The 12,717-nt window shown below is 37.0% G+C and overlaps 1 protein-coding gene across 1 annotated transcript in view; it reads left to right on the top strand.

The window, feature by feature from the left end:
* TPO (thyroid peroxidase) overlaps positions 1–1,895 on the top strand; it is a 36,619-nt gene extending 34,724 nt beyond the window's left edge. The window contains exon 13 of the mRNA XM_030944762.1: positions 1,735–1,895. Within this exon, the coding sequence (XP_030800622.1) occupies positions 1,735–1,895 (161 nt within the window). The remainder of the gene's footprint in view (positions 1–1,734) is intronic.
* Positions 1,896–12,717: the final 10,822 nt, after the last annotated feature.

The following is a 12,717-nucleotide window of genomic DNA, read 5'->3' as shown; positions in this document are numbered from 1 at the left end:
CAATATAATGAGGAGGATAGAGCTTAGCATTTCTGCAGATGGTTTCAAAATTATATGCTGCTCTGGAAAAGACAGAGTGGCTTGCTGGCAAAAGCATAGGATTCTGAGAGCTGTTGATTCCCGCTTACTAACTTGGGCTTTGACTGAAATCATTTCTATTGATTCAGGAAGTCATTTAGTGCTAGAATATGCCACCTTCCTTTATATTAAGTGATGTCATACTCCTGATAGATAACTATTTTGATTTAGTAAACTACTGCTCTCTGATTAGCTGGGTAGCCTGGTCAGATCTGACATGCACTATTTAGTGATGAAGTGTTAGCTACTTAGCAGACAGCATGACTATGGATCTGCAGAAGTGGAAGTGGCACATTTGAATTACAGTGCAGGCAAAGGTGCAGGTTATCATTCCTGGATGATGATTAAGGCAGTGAACATTGACTCAAAATTTAGTTTTGAAGGGAGTAATACTCAGAAATCTTCATCCAGAACAACAGATTCTTTTTCTGCTTCAAAGAAGTGTTATGAAAGTTATTGTTTCTTAAGGGTTCTGAAGTCTTAGATTTTTCCTCCATGTTAGTCTTTTGACCATCTTAGTTGAAAACTATCTTTGGGCACAGCTACTTTTTTGTACTAAAATTTGAGAGAATCAGGCTGATCCTATTTCCAATGATGGAAAGTGGTCTCAGTGACAATGGTAAACTAAGTCAGTAAATACAGGTCAGTTTCTAATATTGATTGAAAATAACTACTTATATTGAAGTAGCAGATCAAACATCGTGATAATGAAAGGAATAAAACCAAAAAGAGAAGACACTGAAGACTTGACTACTTGTCCACATATGGGTTTGCAATTCTTCACAGGACCATTGGTCAGAGACATTAAACAAGCTGTCAGATATATAGAACCAATTGGAAAGTACATAAAATAACACTGGACACCTACTTTTAGTCAACTAAATTCAGTCATGCAAGTAAATATTACATAGAAAGAATAAAGTTGCAAAAATATGAAAAGACCTCTTTCTTTCTTTCACTGAGTATTTTCTCTCCTGCAATGCTGTTTCCCATTTCATCGCATAACCAGAAAGTGAGAGTGAAAGATCTTGAAAGGCCTCAGGAACAATATGTGTATGCACATTTTCTAGTGGATAATTGTTTATCTGCTCAACATTCTGCCAGGATATTGTCATTTTACAGAATTTATATAGTATCATGAAACAACCATCATTGCAGTGATATCACAAATTGTGGTTATAAATTTTGTAACCAAAGCTAACCTGAAAATTTGACTTCTCAAAATCATGCCTAGAAGTGTATAGAACTGTGTCTGCATTATTATTTTCATTATGTCTATAGAGCACAGGATGAAAACATTTATAGAGAAAGTCAAATCTTAGGACATAAACACATGCAGGAAGAGCTCTCAAGTTTAGGGTTTGCATTTTTGAAAATTCAGCCAATTTCCATTTGTGGCTTTTGGAGGATTATGAAAGCAACATTTTTTTTTCATCATTTCCAGCTTTAAAACAAACAAACAAAAATCAAAACAAAGCCACAACAACCCTCTACTTTGTCCTTTAAACAGTAACAATACAGATTTTATCATTATTTGTCTCATTGAAAATGTACAATGCCTTTAGTTTATGAATCCTTGTAAAAAGTGTTTATGAGAAATTAGTAATCCCTTTGTAATTTGTAATTGTTATTGATCAGTGTGTACTCATTTTACAGACATCGATGAATGTGAAAATGAAATTAATCCACCATGCCATCCTTCTGCTATATGCATTAACACTAAGGGCAGCTACAGATGTCTCCACACAGATCCCTACAAGCTGGCAGAAGATGGAAGAACATGCATTGGTAATGGCTGTGAGCCTACTGTCAATTAAAATGTTCTTTGTTCCACTTTACAGTGTTGTAAAAATTCATCAGATTACATTTTATTGAAGAGCTGTTAACTTATGTGAAAAATCTCTACACAACCATGGGCATAAAGATACAGATAGATTCTGTAAATGAAGGTGTTGAATAAATAATTCTGATACATAAATAAGCTTTTCATTTCCATTCCTATTGCATATAAACTGCTAAGTATTTCCTGACAGTGCATATGAGGAGGGAATCAAATTTGTCTGTTTCTCCTAGTCAGTATCTAAATTCAGCATCTAAATATTAACTAAGTTCTACTTGACACATTCCAAAACTGTCAACCCTTTCAGAGCTAGCAGAAATGACACACTTTCTTGGTGTTTTCTACTTTTCAGCATTCATAGAAGCAGTATGGTGGAAGCTTAGGGGGAATATGAGTGCAGTTGCCCTCTGAAGCTGAGCAATACCTGTTCTGGGGAAATATCCATGAAACCTACAATTCGAACTCAAGTGGATGGGTATTTGCTTTATCTGAGTGCCCAAGGGAAGCACACAATATTTAAACCACTCAGATCTTGCAGGTAGAGTGCTGTACGCCACACAATCACAAGCACACTGAATCTCACTGGTAGCAAATTACTTTCTTCCTATTTCAGCAATTCCGTGGTTGTGACACGGGACTACACTGTCCCTTATTATTAATTGCTCTAAGAAAACAAGATGATAATTCCACAGGGGAAAAAAAAGCTTAGTTGCAAACATCTCTTCAATTATATGAGGTATAGCCAGTCAATTTTCCAGCTGTGTTTCAGGGTCACATGAGCAATCCAACCAGTGAGTCCGCATTCTTCAAACGACACCTTAAGCAAGGCCACATGACTTCATCAAAGGCCCAGGAATGAAGTACAATGGGAGACTGCCCTAACCCAGAAGGCACTCCAGTAGAAAAACTTCCCCAACAGAAGGTTGCCAGAATGGACCTACCTCTCTCTTGCTGAAAAAGCAAATGCAAATCTTCAGGGCCTAATTTTTATGAGACTAGACTAAAAAGTTATAGTGGTAGCCATTCAGAGTTCCATCTGAATCAGAAAATAGAAAAAAAAACACCTTTTTTTTAGGTGTTTCTTAACTTTATTATTTTTTCCTTTATCCAATCAATCATGGTTACATTTTTTTATTCCTCTAAATTCAGAGACAAAAAATCTGCTTTCACATTAATTTAAGATGGTTAATTCACTGGTGTTGAATGCAACAAAGGTAACATGAGGACGCTGCATTGGCATATGGCTGCTGTTGCAGTGAGTATGTGCTATGGACTTCCTGGTCAGGAAGAAATAGATGGATCTTTCTTCAAACAACTGAAAGAATCTTTGTGTCCACAGACCCTGGCCCTCATGAGGAATTTTCCCCACAGTTGTAAGGACAGTACAGCAGGGCACATGCAATCTAGAAGACTTTTGGAGAGTATTGACAGCTTTCTGACAGAAGTAGATCAAGGAGACAACAAGAAAAGGTGCTCTGTGGGATCTAGTGCTTAAAAATAGAATCATAGAATCTATGGTTGAGGTTAAGGTTGGAAGGCACCCCTGGAGTTCATCTTGCCCAATTCTTCTGTTCAAGGTCACCTAAAACCAGTTGTCCAGGGCCATGTCTAGACAGCATTCAACTCTCTCCAATTGTGGAGACTCCACAACCTCTCTGAGCAAACAATACCAGTGCTCACTTAGCCTCCCAGTGGCAGTTTCCTGATGACACCCACTGTATACCAGTTTGTGCCCATTGCCTCTTGTCCTGTCACTGGGCACCACTGGAAAGAGCACAGCTCTATCCTCTTTGCACCTTTCCTTCAGATATTTATACAAATTGATAAACACCCCCTTGAATCTTCTCTTTGCAAGGCTAAGCTGTCCCAGAGCTCTCAGCCTCCTCTCATAGGAGAGATAATTTAGACTCCAATTGTCTGTGTGCCCCTTTTCAGGACTCTTTCCAGTATGTCAATGTCTCTGCTGCACCCATCCAACTCTAGATGATGTTTCATGCAGAGCAGAGGGGAAGGACCACGTCTCTTGATCTGCTGGCAATACTTTTCTCAACGCATCCTAGGATACCATCATCCACCTTTGCAGGAAGGGTGCATTGCTGGCTCATCTTCAGCTTGGTGCCACCAGGCCCCACAGGTCCTTTTCTGCCAAGGCATTTTCCAGCAAATCATTCGCTGGTGTGGACTGGGGCCTGGGGTTGTTCCTCCCCAGATGCAGGAGTTTGTATTTTCCCTATTGAACTGTGAGGGGCTTGTCAGCCCATTTATCTCATCTATAGAGGCCCCTGGGCAACCTGCCATAGCTGATCCTGCTTGAACAGGGAAATTTGACTAGCTAACCTCAAAAGGTCCCTTCCAACCTCAATGACTCTTTGATTCTACATTTAGGTGAAGAGAAAACAGGTTTTAGCAGTGTTTTGTATGGTTTCTCTGTAAACTGTGGTTCTTAACATACTAGTGTACATCTCTCACTGTCATTTCTCATATTTTATGAATTGAGAAAAGAGTCAATTGCCTACTTGATAGTAGATTGCTTGCAAAAATATTTGTATTAACAAGGGAAAGGAGAATGTTACAGCTAAGTGTATTCTAGTTTGTTTAATTTCCATATTAAAAATATGAAAATTTTACATAAAATAAGTCATTTGTATTTTTATTTCAGATAATAAGTTTTTATCAAGGTCATTGAGTAGCTTCTTTTTTTGGTCTATTGTTTTTGCATTTTTAAGGACATCATTCATAAGGCCTAGCTAATTTCATCCCATGATTCGAGTGAGGTTTTGAGACTTGGTGAAAAAAGGCAGTGCAACACTTTTCTAAACCAACATCTTGGTGATAATAGATGAGCAGCTGAAACTGAGCAGTAATAAGAATTTGGGAATCTGCAGTATAGAGTGATTTAAAATTATGAGAGCACTTGACATTATTATGAGCATTTCAGTCTTCAAAACTAAAAAACTCTTATGAATTTTGAAGATCTCTAGTAATGCTAACTATTCAATACTAAAAATCTATATAACCTTCAATCCTGCTTTTATTGATGGAATTGATCAGGAGCCTCAAGGCTTTTTTTTCTAAGTTTGGATAATGTCTTTGACTCAGATGGAAACTTGTGTAGGATAACTTTATTCAGGAAGTGAATTTGTTGAATGTTCTCAAATCAAAGTTCTCATCCCTTACCACTCTGGCCCATGGTTTGTGATACTTTTAGAAGTAAAAAACACCAAACCAAACAAGACCCAAATTAAAGCAAAAAAAAAAAAAAACCCAACAAAACCCATAAAATTCCCAATTTTCATCTATGCATACTCTAATTACATTAAAAATACCGTCACAATTTAAATATCTTCACTCTTGATCCACAATTATTTTACCTCTGCACAAAATAATTTACTCTCAAGATTCCTCATAGTCATGCAACCCAAAATACTGACCTCTAATTAAAATTAGCTTTAGTTCTTGTTTTGAGTTATATGACAGTGACAGATTGCAACCTTTGGATAAATGTTCTTAACTTTTTGCATGTTTTTACTGCCATGTCAAAGGAACATAAATCCTGAAAATGACACTTCCTTAAACTTTGATGGAATTATAATATTGGACTAACTTTCTTTGCTGTGCTGCAGAATGTTGCAAGAAGTGACTCATCACAGCAGGTGCTTTAGTCTGCAAAGTCAGTTGGTACACTCAGCACTGCACCCTGCAGGGTTGAGAAAGCCAGCTGGTTTGAGATGGCAGAAAACAAGACTTTTGACACTTTTATCAAAACTACAGGAAAAATATGGCTCATTTAGGGGAAAATTTTACAACAGGAACTTTATATTCTGTGCTACTCACGTGCTTACAAAATTGATCTTTTTGTGTGCTCAATTTTATATTTACCAGTAAATGGATATTGTTGTAAAGACTTAACTGAGAAACTGACATAAATAGTGAAGCATATTCAGGGGTGGGTAAAGAGAATAGACTAAAGCAAAATAGTTCATCACTTCAAATTAAATATGTACTAAACTCAAAACACAAGTTTTATTCCACTAATGATGTGTAAAAGCAAAACTAAGTACTTGAATTAAAACAGAATAAGAGACAAGTTTTAGCAGCATTTTTTAGCAGCTATGATATTATTTTCTGACATATGCCCTTTAATTAGATTGTTTCAATGAAAAATATAAAAACTCTGTTACGATTTCTGTGACTGTTCTTGGCAATTCCATTGTGCCTTTCAGCATACATAAGAAAATTTTTTTTACATTTATAGTTTGTTAAAACCATTGACAATTAAAAAGCTAAGTTACCAGTGTAATCAGTTTTTAAATCTGTACAGCTTTTGGTGAAAAACGAAGAAGGGATTAACACTTTCATTTTACTATTCTTGATTCTGACTCACAGCCTGCAAATGAGGTTGGTGTACCTCTCTTCAGAAGTCTATCAGTCACATGATTACACCCTTTGGACACTAGAATTCACAAAAAATGGCAATCAGACCTCCCAGCCTGGAGGTAATTTTTATTTTGGATGGTTCTATGTGGCATCGGAAGCACACACATCTGCCAAGCTGATGGCCACCTGCCCACTCCCAAAACAGGAAACCAATTTTGCAAGGATACAGATGGCAGCTGAAGATGCATGGCGTGCCCATCACTGCAGAGGCAAATTCCACCCTCCAGGAAAGTTTTGTTGCTCTATCATCGTGTGCCAGTTTGTACTTTATCATGTTTTCCTCAGAAACACAAAGTGAAAAACGCAAAAGATACTGTGGCGCTTGATACAGCAGAATATATTTGTTGTAATGGGCCACATGCTAGATCCCCAATTCCTACACACAGTAGAGACAGTCAGCCTCCAGCCAACCTGTTAGCCGAAGGCTTAACTCAGAGGCAAACACTTCAAGAGAAACACAGCCACAAGGCTGACAGCCTTGTCCAAACCACAGGGCTGAACTCAAGCTGAAAAGCCAGTGGAAAGGCAGAGATTTTTGTACTGACCATTTCCCCAGGAGGTGTTTGCTCTCTGTTCCAGGGCACAGCCTCAGAGCTGTGATTTTAGACTCTGTGTCATTGCAGAGCGATGGTGCCTGCCCAATGCTTGGAAAGGGGTAGGCAGCCCATCCTCCATCAGAATTATCATGCTCTTCCCATTGTCCCTTTGGGTGTTTCACTCACCTGCTTACTTATCATACACATGACCTGCTTGCTCTTTCTCTGGCTTTATATCATAAAACTGTGGAACACTTATCCTTTATTTCCACTCATGGTTTCTTGAGGTTTCTATATTAATTGTAGTTAATTATTATTTTGCCAATTTGATTGCAGAATGAGATTTGACCACAAGGGAAAGGATGAACATTATCTTTTGAAGAACATGGAAATTGTTAACATTGGATTAGTGCCATGAAGGTACCAAGAGAGACTTCAGCCAATGTTCAGCATGAACTGCAATTTTCTGTTATTTTTCCCAGTACTTATCTGTCATTCAGCTTGTCTGAGCACTACACATTAGAAGTGCCCAGTTCCAGATCTTTGATAATTTTTGACATTACTGAAATAAGACTCTTGTATTCCTTTTCCTTTTTGAGCTCCTAAAATAAAGAATAATGATTGGTACCACTTTCTGTATAGCAAATTAACAGTAAAGGTAAACAAGCACAGGCTGAGGTTAGGGCCCCACTAGATGAGCTATAAATCAAAGGTAGTGACCCATTTGGGTCATTAAAATCCCATGATCCTTTGTGTGAATGGACAGACTTAGAACTATGGATCAAAGTTTATTCCACAATGCTTCAGGGATTTTTTGACATTTTTCACTATGATAGCAAGTAACCAAGATGTCAGCTGGAAAGCATTTAAGATACACTGACTCCTTTGACAAAGAAAAATACATCATCATCTGTGACTTTTTTCTCTTTTACCCTTTTCCAGTCTGTGAGAAAATTTGCAGCATTTTTCTGTCTTCTATTATTAATTTTAGGAAAAATACAAAGCTCTCAACTTCTTTGGATGATTTTGCAGCCTGAATACCTCTAGCAATATCCTTAGATTTTTAACTCTGCCATGTCAAAACTTGTTCTAGGGACTCTGATCTGCTGCAAATGGTCTCTGAATACCAAGTAGGTAGACTGTTGACCACCCCAAAAATTTGTGAGCTTTGAAAGTAGAGTTGGTGGCAAGATAGTCAAGCTGTTGCTGGCTACAAAGACCATGCTGACTACATTTCTGAAAACTTGCTGATGTTTACTTGTACCCAACGAAGTCAAATGTGACTCTTCGTTTTAACTAAAATATAAGAAATATGTGACAATGACAGATTTACCAGAAGGAATTTAAATAATTCCTGTATGTTTTGGAATTATGCTATTCATTATTAGCTCTGACCCATTTTGACTGTTTCTGAATTAACTTTCCCGTTATATTCCTCTGACATATTATTAAAATAAACTCATTGAATGATGATATTTCAGGTGGAACAAGCCCTCAAACTGTAGAATTCTGCCATTATCTTCCATGGGACAGAATGTATTCCTTTGGGCTGTTCCCAAGTAAAGCAGTACTATTTTCTTTGACCTCTGTCTGAGCTGGTGATATCTGGCTTCTGTCTGGTGTGTATTACACTTTCAAAATAAAAGGAACCTGTAAGGTAAGTAACTTGGGAGTATTTAAGTGAGCTTATTGTGCAGTGATCTTCTTGTGTTTTCTGGTATTTTTAAACCTTTTCTTGGATTATTGCAAACTCTGGTGACAATTCTGCTTATGCTAAATATAAACCCAAATAAATATATATACCTTCAGTGGAAGAAACCTGACAACAATAGGAAGAAGGAATTTAAGCAACTCAGATGTCTCTTTTTCCACAGAAACTTTAGAAATCTTCCTGCAGCAGACGTGGCTGTTGATTTCTCACAGTTGAGGGCACACTGCATAAAACCAAAATCATAAGTAATTTGGTTTAAAATAAATGAGAAAAATGATGACACGTGAAGTCACTCATGCTTGTAAAAAGTGTTCCGATATTTTCCATGAACGGTGCAACGTCTGCCCTTCTTCCATTTTTGTATTAAATTACCTGAACCAACACTTCCATATATGTGTGCATACCCATATGGATGTAAGCTTTGAGATTTCAATGGGTAAAGTCAGACAGAGCTCTTTCTGTGATTCTGCTCTATTGATTTGCTTAATAGAAACGTATTGAATTCTGGCAACATAATGTTGCATGTTATGATACACTCTGCTATATGTTGTTATTCCATATGCCAGATAAAGTCAGAGAATGGGATTTACACCACTTGATTTTAGATTTCTGACTGTAGCTAAAGTCGGTCCCTTTTTGGGGTTCTGGGGGGAATGGACTCTTTTAGGGTACAGCTCCTCTGATATTCTTCTGACTTACTTCAATTTTCTAAGGAGGATGAGGATGAAGTTATTGCTCCATAAGCTTACAGCACCACAAATCTAGACATATAGTGCACAGATATCTACATTAAGGTTAAAGAACTTTGCCAGGGCATGAGGGGGGATGGAGGCTGCTTGAGGGTAGTTTCTGGAGATGCTGAAGGCTCCCTGGGCTGGCAGGGCAGGGGCACTCAGGCAGGGCATGTCCCACCTCCCAGGCAAGAGCAGGGCAGCCAGGGGCACCGCATCAGTCCCAGCCCAGGCACCGGGCACATGCTGGGGACTGGGGATGGGACAAGGCTGGACTGAGACATGAGCCTACAAGTGAGGTTCATGTTTCACATCAGCAGAGGACTGCCATGGGCATTACTGTGCAGCATCTGTCCCAGAGAGCAGGAGGGAAAAAAGCAGGAGGGGCCGAGCTTGAAAGCAGGTCCCAAGCTAAAGAAATTTCAAAATGCATGCAAATGCTAGAGCCGTATTTTTTTTTTTTTCTGAGAAAAATGTAGGGGGGGCTTGCAATCTTTAAGCAATCCTCTTTATCTTGTCAATCTGAGGTTTCTCCCTGTTAAAATAAAGACTGCTTGATATTTAATAGCTGAGACACCTCCTGTGAAAGCTGTTTCCAGATTATGCTAATTTTTGCTGCATCTTAAATATATAGAAATTTTTGTTTAAGAGAATTTTTTATTTAATTAACTCTTCACTACAAAAAACTGATAGACAAGACTAAAATTTGTTTAAAAAATTAATAATTAATAATTATATGTTTACAAGATCTATTTTTCTGCAGGCTCTAGAAACACTTTGGAGACTGCTAGCCCAATCTGAACTAGCAGTAGGACTCTTACTATACTTCTAAACAAGTACAGCAATCTTTCCTTACTATAAAAGCTATGAATGAGATTTTTAAATTTTTTTTAGAAAAGGAAGCAACACCAACACAAATTCTTCAGTTTTAATGGCAGAGTAGAATTAGATTTTCAGTACACTGGAAATTCAGGAGAAGCAAAAAACTTAATACTTTAAAAAGTATGGCTGAGACATACTTTCACTAAGAATTTGTGATGAGGAAGCTGAATATTTATTAAATACGTGAAATATAATCCTTTTATGCTATCCCGTTAGGCTATATATGTACGATTATTGAACATGTGAGCATCTGACTCTTTTCCCTGTTTTTGAGACCCAAACTACTTTCCTGGGTCCAACAATATCAGACCTACCCTCATATTCACCATGACTGAACTATATTCCTAAATTCTTGCACTCATCCCAATTCTAGCCTATTATTCATGATGATGCTATTCAGATATATACGAGAAAAAGAATAAAAAAAATAGATATATCTATATATATGTATATATTTCAAAGAGTTTTCTGGTTTCTGAAGAAACTCCATTTTTTTGCATAGCACCAAAAATCTTTACTAGTATTGTTAAAACAGGAAGAGTATTTTGATAATAAGGTAATGCTAACTACAAGCCTGGATTTACTTCTGCTTTACTGTCCTGAATCCTGAAAGGACTTCTCTGCGTCCTTTCTCCTGAGTATGCTGTCTGCAGCATTCCTTCAATACAGTTCAACAAACAAAAACCCCTTGCTTTAACACTGATGCATTGGAAACCTCTAGGCATTTACAGGTAACTAATTTTTTTAATAAAGATTGCTCTCCTAAAGATTGCTTTCCTAATACAAGACAGGAATTAACACAAACCACTGGAATCTTCCATGCTTATTCCAAAGTGAAACTACATTTACTATTGATCATTTCAACAGAAAATCTTGGTTCATTTTCATCAGACAATATTTATAGGAGGACATCAGAGTCCAAGGGCTAGATCAAGTACAGCAATCAAGCAGCTAAGCCCAGGCAGTCCTGAAACCTCAGTTCCTGGCTGAAGGGAAGTGCATTTCTGCACCCAAGATCTGTCTTTTCTTTTGCAAATAGACTCTCATCCCACAACAGCTTACAGGTCAGAGAAAATAAGATTTCACAGGGACTCTACAGCTACATGCAACTCACCCCAGAAGACCAGGCGTGACCCTGTTAGAGTTGCACCATGGTGGACTGATATCCAGGGTTAGCAGTATAAGGAGGTCTTGATTTTGTATATAATTTTATTTCTGATTTTATTACTATATGAGATGAATTGCTTATGTAACATTTTTAAAGCATCTTTTTATTTTTTTTCCCATAAGCTTGCTAAGCCTGGTAAGCTTTGTTGCATTGCCCTCCCTTTGCAGAAAAAAGCTGTGATAAGGGGACTCTTTATCAAAATAAATCTTTTGGTGGTCCTGCAGGAAGTGCAGACTGCATCTCCATTAGGTGAGAGAAAAGGATCAATGTAATAACTCACACACTGATCTAATTTGCATGCTTGACCCATTTCTATGATCCCTGTGCATAACAGCCAACCTGCTTCAGGAGAATTGTATTGATGATGAATTAACATTTGCTTATCAGCATTCTCTGATGATGTTGTGTTGAATCCCTGCCTTAAATTCACAAAGCGTGGAGAGAAATACCACTGCCAAGAACTTATTTTGTACTCAGTAATTATTCTGTGACCATAGGTGCAGACATGTGAACAGGATTTAAATTCACCATTTTTTCTTTTCAATTCTTCTTTCTTTCTTTTTCTTTCTTTCTTTCTTTCTTTCTTTCTCTTCTTTTCTTTCTTTCTTTCTTTCTTTCTCTTCTTTCTTTCTTCCTTTCTTTCTTTCTTTCTTTCTTTCTTTCTTTCTTTCTTTCTTTCTTTCTTTCTTTCTTTCTTTCTTTCTTTCTTTCTTTCTTTCTTTCTTTCTTTCTTTCTTTCTTTCTTTCTTTCTTTCTTTTCTTTCTTTCTTTCTTTCTTTCTTTCTTTCTTTCTTTCTCTTCTTTCTTTCTTTCTCTTCTTTCTTTCTTTCTTTCTTTCTTTCTTTCTTTCTTTCTTTCTTTCTTTCTTCCTTTCTTCCTTTCTTCCTTTCTTTCCTTTCTTTCTTTCCTTTCTTTCCTTTCTTTCCTTTCTTTCCTTTCTTTCTTTCTTTCTTTCTTTCTTTCTTTCTTTCTTTCTTTCTTTCTTTCTTTCTTTCTTTCTTTCTTTCTTTCTTTCTTTCTTTCTTTCTTTCTTTCTTTCTTTTCTTTCTCTCTTTCTTCTTTCTCTCTTTCTTTCTCTCTTTCTTTCTCTCTTTCTTTCTCCTTTCTTTTCTTCTTTCTCTTCTTTCTTTCTTTCTTCTTTCTTTCTTTCTTTCTTCTTTCTTTCTTTCTTCTTTCTTTCTTCTTTCTTTCTTTCTTTCTTTTCTTTCTTTCTTTCTTTCTTTCTTTCTTTCTTTCTTTCTTTCTTTCTTTCTTTCTTTCTTTCTTTCTTTCTTTCTTTCTTTCTTTCTTTTCTTTCTTTCTTTCTTTCTTTCTTTCTTTCTTTCTTTCTTTTT

The sequence above is a fragment of the Camarhynchus parvulus genome, chromosome 3 (assembly GCF_901933205.1).
Source record: "Camarhynchus parvulus chromosome 3, STF_HiC, whole genome shotgun sequence".
NCBI classification, from domain to species: domain Eukaryota; kingdom Metazoa; phylum Chordata; class Aves; order Passeriformes; family Thraupidae; genus Camarhynchus; species Camarhynchus parvulus.
This window is presented reverse-complemented; position numbering and strand designations above follow the sequence as displayed.